Here is a 19,379-nt window from a genome sequence, read left to right on the forward strand (position 1 = left end):
GAGTCCCTGTAGACTACTTGAGAATTTATAGTACTAGCATACATATGAAGAAATATGTTTGTCACAGGCCATGTGTACAGTTCCCTTGACCTGGGAAATCATAACCTAATGTACCGCACACAATAGACATTATAAAGATGTTTCCTGCATGTCTCCTCTTTTATAGAGAAGCAGGGAAATCAGAGCTACTTTAAAAAGCACCAGGTACTTCACTCAAATTCATACTCAAACCTTTAAGCTAGAATTAACTTGGAATTGTCTGAACAAAATTTGCTAGGAAAAGAATTAGCAAATGAATACTTTATTAGAGATTCATAACACTTATAAAATAAGTCTTATTTTATTATAGAATTATCAGAACTTTAAAATCATCCAAACATTCTTATTTTTACAGTTTTAAGATGCACAATAAAATTTTTAAATGCCATAATTTTTGTTCAAGTCTTTGTCATTCGTTTCACAAATCTAGTATGCATTTAATCCATAGACAAGTATTCACAGTAAAGATAAGTGTTTAAATTTGTTCTTAGTAATTAAAAAGCAATTCATTACAAAAGCACCTCCATAACACTTTATTTTGAGAGAATTGTTTGATTTAATGTCACCAAGCACAGAACTCAGATGTCTTACTGGGAGAAAAGAGGAGACACCAGAGCCAATCTAGCCCACTTACTTCATACGATTCTAGCTAAAAGAGACTACATCCTTATGGCACAGTGTTTAACTCTGTAATATACAAGTCATAATACAAATGTGAATAAATGGTATACCAGTTGGAATGGCAGATTTTCAAAGAGAAGGGGAAGCTTCAGAAAAGACATATGTCAGTGTGATATATAAGGAAAGAGGACATATTTCCATAAGTCGCACACACAGATTAGTCACACTCTAGTCATACCTCATATGTTTCACATCAAACAGACTGCAATTTACCTGTTGAGATATTAGGGAATTAGGAGATATGTAACATGCCCTTTGATCAGCAACAACACCAAAGCTGCCACCTTTTATGGCTCATCTATGGTTTATGGGTGGGTTGGCCATGTTGGCTTAGTATTTATACTCTAAAAAAATCCAACATATGTGGCACCATTTGGGATGGGATTAGTAAACACACAAAGGGATGAGGGGCATAGGGACCCAATGGTCTTCTTATTCTAAAAGAACTTCTCTCAAGGCAGTCTGGAAACACCTTGTTGAGATAATATGGAGAGGGTTATTATTTAACTCCCACAGTGTTCCCATTCAAGTCTTTAGTTCAAACTTTTTGGCACCTTTCCAAAAATAATAAAGGTACATTGCAATCAATATCTGTATGACTCAACCAACAGAGGCTATATAAATATATATATATATATATACACACACATATGTGCACACACAATATATAGAAACACATATGTACACATCTCTGCATATATACATACACATATACACAACGCATGTTAATATATGTATATACATATACACTAGCATATATATGAATACATATGTGTGTGTCTATACATATAGATACACACATTACTTTTAAAAAAAAAACTAGCTTTTGCACATCTAAATCATTTTGGGGCAATATTATAGCATTAAGAATTTATAGACAGTTATTTTTTTAAAAAATCCATTCAAATTCAGCTTCAGAAATATAAAAAAAACTATTCAGAATAAAAGTAAACAATTTTTGAAAAATACCATATTCATGCAAATATTTACACAGTACACTGAAACATATCTTGAGACATAAATAAATCTAAAAGGAAAAAAAAAAACAACTAAAGGAGCTAGATATCAGTCCCAGTGTTCTTCAGTGGAGGTGAGGGTCTCACTTCAGCTAGGGGCAAGAAGAAAGGCAATTCCTTTGACAGAGAACTATAGTTCATTTCATATATGAGCTTTTCAAGTAACCAAAATAGTATTCTAAGTGGCTAGGAAGAATCACTGTGTCTCCAACAGGAAAACAATGGACTCCATAACACCCAGGAAATATGAAGTAATGAGACTGAGTTCTACATATGGCTTGGGGTATCAGGCTTTTCTTGAGTCACACCTCCTACGTTCAGGTTTTATAAAATCTCACATATGTGAGATTTTATAGATGAGAGTGAGGCAAATATTCCTTATCTATTTAGTTTAAAGCATATTTTGTAGGGAGACAAAAGGTAACATATAAAAGAAATAAGGTCAAGTCCAGGGGGTTCCAGTGACCATATATATTTAAGAGACACTGTTTAATAGCTAATGATACTCACAATAATAGCTAGCATTTACATAGTGCTTTAAGGTTTACAAAGCACTTCAAATACAAGATCTCATTTGAATCTCACCAAAATCCTGTTAGAGAGGAACTACAAATATTATCTCCATTTTAGAAAAGAGGCAGCTGCGGGTCCAAGAAATTAAGCGATTTTCCCATGGTTACATGCTAGTAAATATTGGAGGTGGGATTCAGAACCCAAGTCTCTTCAAGCTGCCTGTATCCATTAATTATCAATTTTAAAGTGCAGGTTTCTATGAGAAAGAAGCCAAAGTTAACTGTGATGAAAGGCTCTTCAACTGTTAAAATAGTTTTAAAAAGTAAATTCCAGCCAGGATGTGGATGAAAATTTTTCCAGAGAGTGTCTCCATATACAAAAAGGCTCCGGGAATGTATCACAGCTAAAACAATATGGTACCAAAATTGGTTGCACACATACAAGTACGCAAACTAAACTAAAATATGGAGAGCTAATTGATCTGGAGTGTTATGGTCGCCATCTTCGTAAAGCCAGGGCCAGACTGCAACCGTAACAAGCTGTTGTCACGAAGGTAAAAATCTAGAAAGGAAAATGGACACTTTAGAATTGACACTGTGGCTTATGAAACACAGAAACAATTTCAGCAGATAGTATAAATTCCGAGGTCACCCCTCAATAGTTTTGTATTTTCATCAAAGAATTATTGCTATTATTCTAAACTAGTAGCATTACCCTGACCAATCTCTTCCAATCAATTCTATTTGTGTATTTTTATGTTGAGTGATATTTATATGCTTCCTTTTTCCTACCTAATGTAAGCTCTCTAAGGGCTAAGACTATGTGTACTTCTTAACATATAAATACCATAGGCAATTATGCCAGAAATGCTTGATTGTGATGCTCTTTTAAAAGAATTTTTAAAATAAAATAAAATTTTCTTTTTTTCAATGATCAAGTGTTTGTTTTTCTCCCTTCTATTCCTTTCCCTACTGGGGAAAACCCCAAAACCTTATAACAAATATGCATAGTCAAGGAAAAAAAATCCCATATTAACTATGTCCAAAAATGTGTCTCATTATGCATATCAGTTAATCACATGTTAGTCAGGAAGTGAGTAACATTCTTCATCATGAGTCCTCTCACATGATCTTAAGTTGTGATAAGCTAAGTGATTTACCTGAACAGACCACTTTGAAATACTTTTCAAACACATTTTACAATCAAGTTGATTCTTTCTGAGCCTAATTACAATTGTTCTGACTTTTAAGAATCGCTACTCTGCCAATCTTCATTAACGTCCTATTAAAATTCTTATTTTAAAAAAAAATTCATATTTGTGAATGGCCATTGGTAAGTATTTGGTCATCCTTTGGGTTCCTGAATGTCTGCCCCACCCCCACAAAAAAACAAAACAAAAACAAAAAAACACCCAATGTACTGAAAGATTCACTATGAGATGAGTTTCAATGTACCTATTTATTTGTACATGGCCAAGGTGGAGAACAGCTGTCAGAACTCTGGTGCATATCAAATTATTTCGCTTAAAAAGGGATAAACTGTTCTAGGATTGAACAAAGGCAACCCACATGAATGAATCATTGAGTTATCTGTATCCTAGATTTGTGTGGGAATACCATATGTGTATGCTGGGCCCTACAGAATACTAAGTATTCAACTCTATTCTCCAAAGTGCTTGTGTATGACCTACATTATATAAGTACTTGGCACCAAACTAGGTATTGAGGTGAATGCAAAGGAATAAAATACATGGACCTTATCATTGAGTAGTTACAGTTATAGTATATAAAGTAGTTTTTTTAAACATTCATTATGTAGCTACTCATGCAAAATGCTTTCCTAGGCATTGAAACTACCAATTTGAGGACAGTCTTTGCCTTTATGGAGCTTTTAAGGAGCTAACAATCCACTTAGGGAAGGAAAAGAATATGATGAATTTGCATGCAAGCATAACAGAAAGTAAAATATGATGGGGGTAAAGGAGAGATCCAGAGAAAGAGTTTTGTGAAGGACATGGGACATTAACTTTTGAAGGAAAAGAAAGATTGCAACTGGCAGACACGAGGGACAAATACAATGTAGGTAAATGTACAGAGGTGGGAGAGTGTGAGATGATATTGGGTAACAGCCATTAGAAGTTTATTTGTTCTCAAAAGGTAACATGAAATAAGGCTGGAAAAATACACTGAAGCCAGACTGCAGTGGACCTTCAATTTTAGCCCCCAGGCTACAAAGTTTGTATTTTATCCTGTAGGCAATAGGCACACTGAGGGTTTTGTATATGGGTGCGATATAACAGCAACTGGAATTTATACATCTCCTTAAAACTTTTCTAAGCACATTACATATCATTATTTCATTTAAAGCAATCTGTAGCATGGTTAGACTTGTGCCCTAGAAAGATTATTGTAGCTACAAAGCAAGGTAGAGATTAGATAGGAGAAACTGGAAGCAGGAAGAATGCTCACATAGCTTAATTCATAGCAGTTACAAAAAATAATTATACTGATTGAGAAAACCTTGATGATATCAGAATGTATGCCCTCCCTTTTATCTTTTTAATATACTGATTAAAGACATTTTATTGGTTATTGGACACAAAAGATTTGCCTACGTCAGTAAAATGGAGTGCAATCTAAGGTAATCCAAGTGGGCAAAAATCTATGGTCGAGTCCTCATTCTCTGTTTCATTATCTCTTCCTCTTTCCTGGCTTCTTTCCCTCTGCCTACTAATACATTCAGGTCAACCCATTTCTTGGCAAACCTTCCCTACTCCCTTCCACCTCTCCAGATTACCAAACTCTTTCCTTCTAGACACCTAGAAAGGGAATAATCTATGCTTTTCTTGATATTCACAACATTTAATCTTCAATACCCCACAATCTAGCTTCTGTTCCCACCACTCTACTGAAGTTACTCTCTCTGAGGCTACCATCATCATCATCATCGCTAACATTTATATAGGGCTTTAGTATTTTCAAAGTGCTTTCCATGTTATTTAACTTGATCAATTGCCTCCTAGTTGACAAATCCCATGAGTATTTTCCTCAGTCTTCACCTTCCTAAACTTTTCTGTACCATTTGACACTATGTTCCACCTCTCCTTACTTGGTTTCCATGCCTTTCTAATTGCTCCTTCTGGGTCTTCTCTTAGGTATGTGTATCCCATATCATTCACCTTCTTTTCTAATTTCGCTATCCTCTCACCACTGGTGATCTCATCTACTCTCATAGCTTTAATACTATCACTCTAAAAATAACTCCCAAATTTCTAATGTCCAGACCCAATCTTATCCTTGAGACCCCAGGCTTGTATTATCAAATAGTTCCTAGACATTTCTACCTGGATTTTTGACTCCTAAAACTCAACTCAGCCTCTAAACTGAACTCACCAATTACCCTACAATACCTAAGCCTTCTTCTAGATTCATTCCATTGATTGGCATTGTCATCCTTCCAGTGACTCAGACTCAGAATTTAATTCATCTTTAGCTTATTCCTCTTCCATATCCAATCCTTTGCAATTTCTCACTTCCATCCTCTAACAACCTAGCTTAGGCCATCACTTGCTCTTCAAAAAGATTATATCATTAATAGTTTCCAAATGGGACTCCTTGTTTTCAGCCTCTTATCCATCACACTGCTTCCTAATCTTTGTAACCTAAACACTCTGCATTCTGGAAAAAACTGGGTTATGACTAGCTATTATCTGATCTCCTTCTGTCCTGGATGCATTCATGCTGCTTATCTGTCCTCTATGTCAGAAAATGGTTTCCATTCACAACTTTATTTATTGAAAGCCTTCTCTTCCTTCAAAGTTCAGCTCAGATACTCCTTTCTCCAGGAAGAATTCCTTGATTTCTTTGTACTAGAAGTGATCCATTCTCCTATTCTTCCATCCTTCTGTTTATCCTCTACCCTACACATGTACCACCCTACACATAGTAGGTAGGGTACTTTATGAATGTCCATTGAATTTTAAATCATATTAACTTTCATTGTGTACTTGTCCCCTTCCTCTACTAAACCATAAATTCTTTGAGCATAGGAATGTTATTTTTAATGCCTCACACATTACGGGTCCTATGTAAATTTTTACTGAAATAAAGACTACTGAAATCTAGAGTCACTCTGATGTATTGTTATGTTTAATCATGGCATTTTGTGAATGATTTTGAAGAACACTTTCCTTCTTCCATTCTTAGAGAAAAATAAAGTTTCTGCTATTTGTAAAAATCACTTTAGAGAAAACCAAGACATCCAAATGCATGCCATCATTATTTTGCACACAATTACTGGTACATACATAGTAATTAAATAATAATTTAACATCATCTCTAATGGTCTTGTGTTCTCCTCTTCTACATGTAAAAACTCTTTTTTCTTCTCTACCTTGTCCCCCATCCCCAACTAATTGTTGGAAATGGCATCTAGCCAATTATAAAATTTATGTTGGACAGATACATAGCAGGTGTGTCTGGAAAGTCAAACTGCAGGACCCCACTTCCTATCTACCCTCTCTTTTTAAAGCTTTTATATCCCCAATTTTGTCTGTCCAGGAATGAATCTCTTTCATGATATTTTCCCCATAGAATAACCTCTTTTTCTGTATTCATCAATATTGCATTTTCATGAGCCCAATTAGTATGTGTATGCGTGTGAAGGGAGAGAGAGAGAAGTGAAAGAGTGAAAGAGAGAGAAGTGAGAAAGAGAGAGGGAGAGACATATTAGCTGTAAGTATATAAATAGGAGGCGTTGGAAATGAAAAATTTTTTTAAATATCCCTTGACAAAATGCTTTAGAAACAAAATTCTTGAATATTAAATATGGCTTTCACATGCCTCTGTCCCTCAAATCATGTTGAAAGATAGCTAAAATCCTGACACAAATCCCATGAGATGACAGAAAGTATCTTCTTACCCTAGAGATAAAAGTAAAATTGATTTTTCCCCAGGCTGTTTAAAACAGGGAATATTAAGGTCCCAAGAGTTGGGATTGGGGCATGGCTAAAGAGGGACATTGACACTCACCGTAGCTGCTACGTTTATATTATACTGGTTGTCACTCAAAAGTGGTTTTATATCCAGGGTCACATTGCAGTGTAAATTGTGCAGGGAAGTAGCTGCTGCTTCCAACAGAAAAGCTCCAAAGTAGAAAACAAACACAATAAAATGATAACCAAAATCCTAAAGGAAGAGCAAAAGAAAAAGTGAATTAAGCATAAGTTCGTTTCCCTTTTCTCTTCTCTGGCATCATCCATTCATTCAAGAATGGTTTCCCTGAACATGTTGAGAATCATAGAATTTCAGTTGGCAGGGACCTCAGCAGCTACCAAGTTCAATCTCTACCTCAAATAAATCTCTACTTATTGCACACCTAGTAAGTAGTCATCCCAGCCCTATGTGAAGACCTCAAGTAAGGGAAAAACAGACCCCTTCCATACCTACCCTTCCATAGGTAATCTAGTCTGCTATTGGACAACTATTTATTAGTAAGTTTTGTTCTAACATTAAGTCTAAATTTGCATCGTTGTGGCTTCTACCCAATACTCTGAGTTTTGCCCTGTAGCACAACCTAAACAGAACAGTCTAATGTCTCTTACACATGACATATCTAAAATATTTGAAGACAGCTGTCTTCAGCTATTCCTTCCTTGAATTTTCTCCATGCTAAATGCCCTTACTTCCTTCAGCAGATAGATAGCACATGGCTTGGACTTAAGGTCCTTTACTATCCTGGTTGCTCCCCTTTAGACCAGGAATTCTTTTTTTTTCTTTTTAAATTTTTTTATTTACTTTAATTTACAACATTCAGTTCCACCATCTCTTAAGTTTCAAATTTTGTCCCCCCCATAGCAGCATGTAATCAAATATAGATTCTACAAATACCTTCACGTTGAATGTTAGTCATGTTGTAAAGGATTATAACCAATGGGCTGAACAATGAGAAAGAAGTAATAAAAAAAAACAAAACACAAATGAGAGAGAGCAAACAGTTTGTTTCAATCTGCAGATGCCGTAGTTCTTTCTCTGGATGTGGATATCCCTTTCCATCATGAGTCTTCTGTACTTGTCTTCTAACCTCATATTGGTGAGAGGAGTCCAGTCTATCAAAGTGAGTCATCACACATATGATGTGTCTGTAATTGTGTACAAAGTTCTCCTGGTTCTGCTCTCCTCACTGAGCACCAGATTATATAAGTCTCTCCAAGTTTATTATGAAGTCCATCTGCTCCTCATTTCTTTTTTTTTTTGGAGGGCAATTGGGGTTAAGTGACTTGCCCAAGGTCACACAGCTAGTTTTTGTGTTAAGCATCTGAGGCCGGATCCAAACCCAGGTCTTCCTGACTCCAGGACTGGTGCTCTATTCACTGCGCCACCTAGCTGCCCTCTGCTCCTCATTTCTTAAAGCAGAGTAGCATTCCATTACTTTCATATACCCCAACTTGTTTAGCCATTCCCGAATTGATGGACATCCCCTTGATTTCCAATTTTTTGCCACCACAAATAGAGCTGCTACAAATAATTTTTGTACATATGGGTTTTTTTCCCCACTTCTGTGATTTCTTTGTGATATGGGCCCAGAAGTGGTATTGCTGGGTCAAAGGGTATTTATAGACCTTTGGGCATAGTTCCAGATTGCTTTCCAGAATGTAGACCAGGAATTCTTAATACAGGGCTCATGAATTTAAAAAAAAAATGATAATTGTTTTTTAATGTAATTCTGAGGAGTCCACAGGCTTCATCAGACCTCAAAGGGAGCTATTTAACATACTAACACACACCCACACCCACACCCCCACCCGCATCCCCCCCCCACACACACACACAAATCTTTGCTCCAGACACTCATGGAGCCATCACAGCAGAAAATAATTTAGGACGTTTTTCCTTACCACATGCAGGATGAAGTAATTAAAAGTGATGATAATCTCATAGTTACTCCACAGAACTTGTGGAACAATAGGAATCTACCTAGTACAAGGTATCCATTAATGTTTATCAAAAGGCAGGACATTTGAACAGAGGCTACTTTCAAAGACATTCTGAATAAGCCAAGAATCACAAAGTAAATGAAAGAAGAATCTTTTAAGTGGGGCAGACATTCAATAAACTCCTCAAGGATTTCAAAATCAGGAATCAACTTGTGGTATTTATGCCAAGCATTACAAAACAGTGTTGTGGGTATCTATTAAGTCATAAGATCACAGACTATTGTAGTGAAATGGATCTTAATAGGTTACCCAGTCTAATTCCCTTATTTTGGAATTGAGGAAACTGAGGTCCAGAAAGGGGAATAAGTTATATTATTGAGTTGAGACTAGAACCTATATTTCCTGGCTCTCAATTCAGTCCTTTATGAGACTAAATTAGTGCTAGGCTTAGCTTTGATTAATGGACACTGCTAATGATAAATAATTCAATTTAAAGTTTAAAAACTGCTGTCCACATGTCAAACTTAGGGTCAATTTTGCAAATATAATTACCCCCATTTTATATATGCAGACAGTGAAATTCAGGGAATACTAAGTGACTTGACCCTGAAGTAGGAAGTGGCAAAGCCAACATTCAAACACTAGTCTTTTGATTCCAAATTCAAAGTTAAATCTATTCAACCAGGCTGTTTCCTTGACAAACACTGATAGAAAATAAAGATCAGTTTTTCTGTATAGCATATGGAAAGGTTACTTATTAGTTACTCATTGACCTTTCTGGTCATCTAATTTGCCTGAGAGAGTGAAATGGCATCTCTAGTACAGGCAAATAGACTATCCATCTCCTATCTCTGTACCTTTGCACTGGCCAGCCTACATCAATGGAATGGACTCTTTCTTCACTTCCACCTAAAAAAATCCTTATTTCCTCAAGAAAAAGTTCGAGTATAGCCTTCTACCTTGAAGCTTTTCTTGACTTTCTACCACCCCAACTGAAGGTGTCCTTTCTCTCTTCCTAACTCCTTTCTATTTATTCTGGATACAGTTACACTTGTGTGTGTGTGAGGGGGTGTCTTCTCCCAAAAAATATAAACTCTTTGAGAACAATGATTCATTTTTGGCTTTGTAACACCAGAACAAAGTTAGGTGGTACAGTGGATAAAGTGCTGAGTCTGGAGTCAGACATAGCTGAATTCAAATCTGACCTCAGATACTCACTAGCCATGTGACCCTGAACTTAACCCTGTTTGCCTCAGTTTCCTCATCTTTAAAATGAGCTGGAGGAGGAAATGGCAAACTAGTTTAGTATCTCTGCCAAGAAAATTCCAAATGGGGTCATGAAGAGCTGGACACAACTAAAATGACTTAACAATTATGAACTCCCAAACTGAAGATATAGTAGGTACTTGATAAATATATTTATCAAATATCAAAGTATAAATAAATATATTTATAATCAATCCATATATGGATCCATATCCATACCCCCTCAAAAATTCTTCACAGGAGTTGTATAGGATAGATATGACCCAACTTCACCTAATAGATGAGGAAAATTAAGGCTCCTGGAGCTCATGATTTGAACCCTCTCAGTTTGTTTTTCTCAGATGTAAAATATGAATAATAATATCACTGGTACTATATATACCCTCACTGTAATGTGAGGAAAACACTTTGCACTCCTTAAAGCACTACATCAATGTCAGTTATTATCTGTCCTACCTAGAGAATCAAGAAAGCATTTTCAAGCAGCAACTCCTTCCTTCATGTTAGCTTGATCTTTGGCCCAACAAACACCTTAAGGAGCAAGTCATGTATTAAGCCAAGTAGGAATTCTGCAGAAAAGTTGTGTTCCTTAAGCATTCATTATGAAACGGTAAAGGAGCCTTATTCTTCCTAGCTATATCCTCTCATCTTAGGTACCTATTCAAATATCTAATTAAGAGCGTCAAGTCCATAGCTACTGAGGCTGGCTTATTGGCATCATTTCCTGCCCAAAATAAAGTAAAACAGGAGTAAAGGTAATTTTACACAGTAAATAATCAAACTACTCTTTCGCTTAGCATATAAGATGCAGTGGGTCTACTTACAAAGCCAATGAGCCAGGTATGTCAGGGCATCAGTACCTATGAACTTGATACTCTTAATTACTTATTTGAATGGGTACCTAAGACTAGTGGATATAGATAGGATATTACCAGACTTAAACTCTGTAAACCTTAAAATATTATATAAATGATTTTCTTATTCTTATCAATAGTTCCAAGTTTACATTAATTTATTCATACATTTTTTGATATATACTTTAAAATGAGGTCTCTTACCAAGAAATTCCAGTTGGCATCAATCCTAGTCACCATGCCTGAAAGGAACACACATAGGAAGAGGAGGGAAAAGAAAAAAGCTGTCACTGATACAAACATCACCCATCCTTGTAGCAGAGGTAGAGGTACATTGGAGGATGCTACCAAAATCCAGACAAGTCCTCCAAATAGCTGCAAAGAAATAAAAAGAAATATTTGTGGGTCAAAAAGCATTTGTAACACAAATCCATTGTTTGGTACTGTTAGCTGCCCTTTCATACATATATGTTTCCAGGGGTGCTGGAGCCAATTCCAACTGGCTTTTGAGATAATACTGTTAAATTTTCAGTGTGTTACATCATAAGTACAGTGAAAGATTGGTCATTGGGAGAAAGGGAATATGCATTTATACAGAGCCCATGTGCCAGGCAGTGCTAAGCACTTTACAAATATTATCTCATTTTATCCTCACCACAACCCTGAGAGGTAGGTGCTATTACTGTTCCCATTTTACAATTGAAGAAACGGAGGCAAAAATAAGTCAAGTGATGTCCCCAAGGTCATCCAGCTAGAAAGTGTCTGAGGCCATATTTTAATTCAGATCTTCTTGACTCCAGGTCCAGAACTACTGCACTTAGCTGATGGACATTTATACATTTGAAATTGGTAGTTGCTACAATTATTTTGTTGATAATTTAGACTTAAGAAAATATTTGTAATGCAGACTAAAACCCACATATCATATGAGGAAAACACACTTAAAATTAATTTGGGAAGAATGGGTGGCCTAGATCAAATGAATATAGAAGAAAACCATTCAAGGGACAAAGTTTGAATGACATGTGGTGAACATTTTTTGAAGGATAGGTTTTTTATTGATATCTTTTGTTTTTATATCTTTAGATCTTCCCCCTTTTTTAGAGTTAGCTCTTATATCACAAGAATGCCATTCACTGATTCCAATTTATAAGTCTGTAGTAATTACTCTATTCTTGGCTGTCATTTTGCAACAATGTAGTGATCATCTATAATGGTCTTTTCTTTTAGAGGACTTGAAAACTGATCCCTGAGAATGGTTGAACAAACCGGTGTATGTGTATGTATGTGTGTTTATGTATGTGTGTATACATATATACACACATATGTGTGTCTGTTGCTGAATATAATATAATCTTACTGAGTTATAAGAAAAGATAAAATGAAAAGACAAACACAAAGGAATATTTTTTAAAGCACAGGAAAAACAAAAAGAGAGAAAATGCATTGAAAATATTATATATTGGGGCAGCCAGGTAGCACAGTGAGTAAGAGCACCGGCCCCAGTGTCAGGATGATCTGGGGATCGAATCCGGGCTCAGACACTTAGTACCCACCCAGAAACACCTGGCTGTGTAACCTTGAGCAAGTTACTTAACCCCAATTGCTTAGGGGTGGCCAGGTGGCTCAGTGAGTAAGAGCACTGGCCCCAGTGTCGGGATGACCTGGGAATCGAATCTGGGCTCAGATACCTTGAGCAAATTACTTAACCCCAATTGCTTTAACAAAAAAAAGAAGAAGAAAATATTATATATCTGTAGAACTTGATCTTTGCAAAAGATCAGAGAGAAATGTCTTCATTTCACTCTTTGGGGTCAACTTTGTTCTTTGGAATTTAACAACATTCGGTTTTAAGTGTTTTGTGGTGGGTATTTGATCAACTTACATTATTGTAGTCACTCTCTACATAGGACATGATCTTTGGCCACTCTTCCAATTCTACTTAAACTGACAATCAGGTCCCCAGAGAACAGCCACTACTTCTAGGAAGAGCCCTGAGGAATTGGGACTTGCTTTCCATTACTATAACTCCAGAGCACTCACCAGTGGCTTTCCCACAATGATTGTTCCTTGAGAGCAATTAGTCAGATTTACCTTTTAGAAAAAGAGTACTTTATTAAAATGGTACAATAACAACATTTGGAATGAATCATGTTCCCAAAAGTATTTGTTCACAAATATATAGAGACCAGGGGAAAGTGGGCTCAAATTTAGAATGCTTATGTGACAAAGGGGGAACTCCCCGTAATGGTATACTTAAGAATTTTCCCCCAAGGGATGATGGTTGGAGTAGTTTTCTGTAAGGCTCTTTCTAGATTCTTAAAGCTGCCCTTTCCTCCTTGTGTCTCGTTTATCTTTAGCTCCCCATACAGACATTGACACCAGTCACCACTATGCCAAGGATGTTACTCACATGCCAATGAAAAAGCTCAAATACTCTAGTACTCCAGAATTCCCAAAGTCCTTCTCTGAGCAAGAGAAATAGGGAGGAAAGTCATGGAACTCTCCTCTCTCATCACCCCCAAATTGTTCATTGGGTTTAACTGGTAGTTTTCTACCAAGCGAAAAGTATTTCAAACTTGCTTGCTGGTTTTATATAAGCCCACATAAAGTGACTCAACCAAAGTGAAATGTACGTCCTATGATAACATCACTCCATTCCATGTAATGGCTTTCAAGGACTTCTAAACTGATCAAGGACTTTTGCACCTAAGCCTTTGACTAGTGAAACATTAACTGGTTAATATCATTACTTTTAAGTGTGGGTGGGATGATTGCTTTTTTCACTGGACCAACTCTTCCCTTAGATGTATGTATGCTGTTTTCCTTGCTCTGATTACTTTGCTTTGTCAGTTCATACAAGTCTTTTCATATTTCTCTATATTCATTATGTTTGTCTTTTCTTATAACACTGTAAGATTAAATTATATTCATATATAGCAATCTGTTTGGTTATTCTTAGGGATCAGTTTTCAAGACCTCTAAAGGAGAAGATGATTCAATATGATGACTGCTGTCATTGTTGCAAAAAGACAACCAGGAACATAGTAATTACTACAGATTTTTTAATTACAGCATCTAGAACTAGAAGAGACCTCAAGGGCTTTCCCTACATTCTCTATTTGCTGGACTCTTTAAGAAAACAGATTATGCACAATGGTGGTTTCCCTAATGGAAAGATGAGAAGGGGATAGTAGTCATAAATTCTATAGTTGAAAAAAAAAACATTTGAAACCATGTAATCCATTTTCATCATTTTATAAATAAGGAAACAGACCTAGAGAGTAGAGATGACTTACAAAATTCCATACAGAAAGTTAGTCAACAAGCACTAACTGTATGTCAGGCACAGTGGGTAAGTGGGGATACAAAGACAGAAACACCATTTCTACTTCCAAGGAGCACACCTTTTAAGGGGAATAAGATGAGTAAGTAACAAATGTATGTTTCAAGTCAAGAGCTTTCACTTTAAATACACTGCTATATCCACTACACTCTGTCTTTGTAAATAATTCTGTACACAGGTTACATCTTCACACTCATACAATTGATTAAGGGGTATAGAACACACAAGAAACTGCTGTAACCTGCTATATAATGACTCCAATAAAATACCAAACTATGTAAAAGAAAAACAACCTTAAAGTTTACAAAAAGGTGTCTCTCTTACATATAATAAAATCATGCAAGACTTTGATAGATACAACCACAAAAATAAAGTTTTTCCCCAACAATCCTCTGACTACAATTATTAAGGTAGAAAAGAGAAATATAGGCTCATTAAAGTGAGTCTAACATCATGATAGATGTCATATATAAATTCAAAGGTAAAGGGATCTAAAAAAATGGCAAGGTTCTCAAGACTGTTGAGGATGACACTGTATTGATGGCTTTGAGTCTTGCAACACTAGATCCTCTTTAATGAGCCACTCAAAAGAGACTGGCTTAACAACACGGAAAAAAACCTAAGTGACATAACATTTGCCTATTTTATAATATGCAGTTGGATGGGAAGTCGATTGAGTTAGTTTATTAGTACATTTATCTTGCTCAGGCACTGCAGACTGACAACGAACTGAGTCCAAAATTGAATAAGGAGAAACAAGATCACAGATGGAATTTCAGTCATTGGGCAATGCTTTTAGTGATTCTAAGATATACTCTGTTTCAAATGATAACCTTTAAAATAACAATACTCTCCTGGTGACACTATATAGTTGTGAATTCCATGATTCACATGGAATATCACAATCTCAGAAGAATCAAAACTGAAGATGACCCAAAGGACAATGAAAGAAAGATGCATGGTGAGTATAGGTAGGGTGAAACAAATTACTAATGACTTGCAGGTAAGAAGTGGTATAATATATATCCTCTAGATACATGCTCTTATGATTTTAGCCTGGCCCCTTATGATTTTAGCCTGGCCCCTTTCCACCATCTATTCATTAATTCAACAAGTACTGATTAAGCTTATACTATGCCCTCTTCATAGTGTCAGGACTCCACTGAGTGAAATGAAATAGACCCTTCCTTCAAGGAGCTTACCTTCTATTTAAGAATTTGCTCTTATAGATGCAAATGGAAGGAAAGGAGTCATAGAGGACTAAAGGTCATTTAAAATGTTAGTTTGATTTATTATTTATTGAAATGCCCAAATAATCTATGACTTAATGGCCAACCTATTGGTGATAAGCCTCTCCACTCTTAGTTTGGTTGGCTTGCAGGCAACAGATTCAGTCGGTCACCAGAATAATACCTGAATCCTTTCCATTGGCACAGCTTTCAAGAACCCAGGGTCATCTAGACACCCCAGTGAGGCATCAAAAGAAGATTTTGTGCAGGTATTAACATTTTAAAGTGAAATTGCTTGGGGGTGGCTAGGTGATGCAGTGAATAAAGCACTGGCCCTGGAGTCAGGAGGACCTGAGTTCAAATGCGGCCTCAGACACTTGACACACTTACTAGCCATGTGACCTTGGCCAAGTCACTTAACCCCAATTGCCCTCCAAAAAAAGGGACAAAAAAAAAAGTGAAATTGCTTTAAGTATCATAAAATCAACTTCAAAAGTAAAATGAAGAAAAATCAATCTATTCTCATTTGAAAGACAGAAATGTTTAAAATAATCCTATTTAAGTGACTCACAGGTTCCCTCAAAGCACATTTAATTTTTCCTACCACCCACCCAGGGATCCATCAGAGAGAAATTGAATGTGCTTCTAGTACAAAAGTACTGTGCACCTTGGGATGGCTTAACAAGAATTTGATAATGATTAAAACCAACTCCTATGATACAACAACTCTGATGATCCATTATGCTGGATCTGGACGTCATGTGGAAGTCCTACCTGACCAGTACAGCTTTTGAAGTTAGGCTGAGGCCAGGCTTGAGAATAGTTCCCACTGCAGGAACCAATTTTCTTATTTTATGAGTGCCACAAACAAGGCTGCTTGGCCACTCACTCTTTTAGCACCACCTTTATAATCTTTCCATTTACTACATTATCCTCCAGGTGCTCATCTCCGAAACTCACTTTTAATAAATAATATACACTTAAACTAGAACTTCTCCCTGATGAGCTCAGACCGTGTTATGACCATAAATACAACTATGCTTGCAATATTTCCTGTTTCATGGGGATGGATTTAGTAGCATCTCTTTTCACAGGAAAAATAAAAAGAAAGAAACATGAGTAATCAAAAGGTAAAGTCTTTCAAAGCTCCCAAACAGTGGCAGAAAGAGGAAAGAAAAAATAGTAGCGCAAGTGCAAAGTAGATCTTTTCTCTTGGGTCTTAAAATCCGTATTTGGACCACTTTGGATTTTCTCTTCCCTCTCAATCCAGGCTATCACTGACTGACATATACGAGAGAGAGTTTAGGTGGCGACCCGACATATTTTTGTGTATCATGGAAACTGGGGCTCAAAAGGGAAAAGTGACTTGACTATGGTCACAATGTTCATATTATTCTAAGGTGGGATATGAACCTACATATCCTGACTTCACAATCCAGCAGCCTTTCCAATATTCCACATTGTGTCATTACTCAGTATTGTTAATAAGGACATTTAACGTAATGCTTCCAGGTCTTTAAAGGTAGAATCACTATTAGCAATAACAGAGTTAATAGCGCTTTCCCCAGGGACACGAATGGGATTGGCCACAAGGAGAACACAAAGTGATATGGTTTCAATCCAGCTAGACCTGCTGTTGTATGAGAAGGCCCAAACCCTTGAGACCTAAAATTTAATCACTTCAGCTCTGGTGATATACAAACTGCCAGCAGAGCTCCTCAGTAAAGCAGCTATTGGTTTTTTCTAAAGAGAATTGACCTTTATAAGAAATAGGATTCTTTTGGGGACCTAACTTCACTTTGTGATGACCTACTTTCACTTAGGTGACTCAGGCTGTAAAAACTTTCCCCAAGAAACTAATCTCATTTATGCATTTATGGTCTCATGCAATTTTTATTGCACAACATTTTCTGTTTTAGGTCTTTGTGCTATGGACAGGCTCTGGCATACTTTAGGGGAGTGGCTTGGGTTGAGTTCCCCCACCCCCACCAAAGGAAACTCAGAAAGTTTCTATTTACCAAAAATTTGTACTGAATCTAACGTGTAGAAATAAAAGGGGTGTTTGTTGTTTGTTTTTTTGCTTATGAGGGTGGGAAGCTGGAAAAATATGCAGCACTGTAATATTCCTATTAAAGTTCCAGAATGGAAGGATAGGAAATCTTGGTTGAATTTTCAGATACTGTTTTTCCTCCTTGGATTCCACTCCTATCTAGCAGGAAGGGCCCTGCCCACATTCTTCCTTCTAAATCCTTTCCAAGATTCTATTCATTTCCACATCAATTCTTCTCTCTTAGTCATATCTCTTTAGACTTATCTAATCATTTCTTAACCAATGATTCTCTGACACCTGTAATATACATAATGAAGTCTTCCTTCTCACCTGCACCTCATGGAAGCCTTGGCTTCCTCAAAAGCACCACTTAGTTTACCTCCTACATAAAATCTTTAATGATTCGCTTAGTTATTGTACTTCTTCCTTGAAATTACATCATACTTCTTTTATGTATAGTTTTGTTTTTAATTACTTCTAGACCTTTTACATCTTCCCCTAGTAAGATGTAAGCTCTTGGATGACAAGGAATTTCTTGCTTTTGTATCTCAAGTGCCTGGCACAAGCCTTGCCAAAAACCTACTTATAATTGACTGAATTTGGCTAAATTGCTGACTACCTCTTAGTCAGCCATTCTACTTATGGTCTGTTCTAATAGGTAGAATGCTCTTGTAACCACCACCCATCATACCCCCTTTAAGAGTTTATCATCTAATTCACAAACACACACACATGCAAACATATGCACACATACACACAAGCACACATGTACATACAACATATGTACACACACACACACACCAGGCAGGAGTACAACTTACAGATGAGTAATGTCATAAAAGTTTGCTTCTGTGGGAAAATGCATACCAGATTCTTCTATCACAGTACTTAGATTCCCAGGCCAGCTTATGAAAACTTATTTAATTCACAACTTCCACCCATGAAATACAGAACTATGGAACCTGTTTACTACTTAATACATAATGTATGTGTAGAAAAGTATCTGCCATGTTCCAACTTGGAAGGCCAGCAATATATTTCCCCTGCTGCAACAGTATCAGCAAGATCTGCAGCTCTAAGGTTTTTTTTTTTTAAAAAAAAAAAGCCTCCAGCAAAGGGAAGAATGGAAAGAAGGAATCTGAAGGTAAAAGTTGAGAGGGATGGGGCTTCTCAGCATTATTAGTTCTGTGTAGCTCATTTTTGTTTCCTTCTGAGCTTCCAAAATTTCACTTGCCTTCTCTTTCCAATTCTACCATCTATAGCTTTTGACTAAGGATTCTTCCCTGACTCCTTGTGGAACAAAATACAGCCTCAAACTTCTCCCTCACCATCCTGTCGCCGAAGCAAGCAAACATCCCTTTGAAGTTTTTCTTTTTTCTTTTCTTTTTTTTTAAAGCAATTTGAGTTAAGTAACTTGTCCAAGGTTACACAGCCACTTATTTTCTGTGGGT

General features: G+C 36.6%; 1 protein-coding gene across 1 annotated transcript in view; it reads right to left on the reverse strand.

Annotated features, from left to right (window-relative positions):
• Nucleotides 1–285: 285 nt before the first annotated feature.
• Nucleotides 286–19,379, reverse strand: part of MAL2 (mal, T cell differentiation protein 2) — a 29,504-nt gene continuing 10,410 nt past the window's right edge. Inside the window, exons 2-4 of the mRNA XM_069081103.1 lie at nucleotides 11,508–11,678; nucleotides 7,280–7,435; nucleotides 286–2,810 (exon numbers count right to left, since the gene is read on the reverse strand). Coding sequence (XP_068937204.1) covers nucleotides 2,739–2,810; nucleotides 7,280–7,435; nucleotides 11,508–11,678 — 399 coding nt within the window. The 3' untranslated portion in view covers nucleotides 286–2,738. The remainder of the gene's footprint in view (nucleotides 2,811–7,279; nucleotides 7,436–11,507; nucleotides 11,679–19,379) is intronic.

This window comes from Petaurus breviceps, unplaced genomic scaffold, assembly GCF_028583685.1.
Source record: "Petaurus breviceps papuanus isolate PSGF00001 unplaced genomic scaffold, PetGlider_PUasm1.0 98, whole genome shotgun sequence".
Taxonomy (NCBI): Eukaryota; Metazoa; Chordata; class Mammalia; order Diprotodontia; family Petauridae; genus Petaurus; species Petaurus breviceps.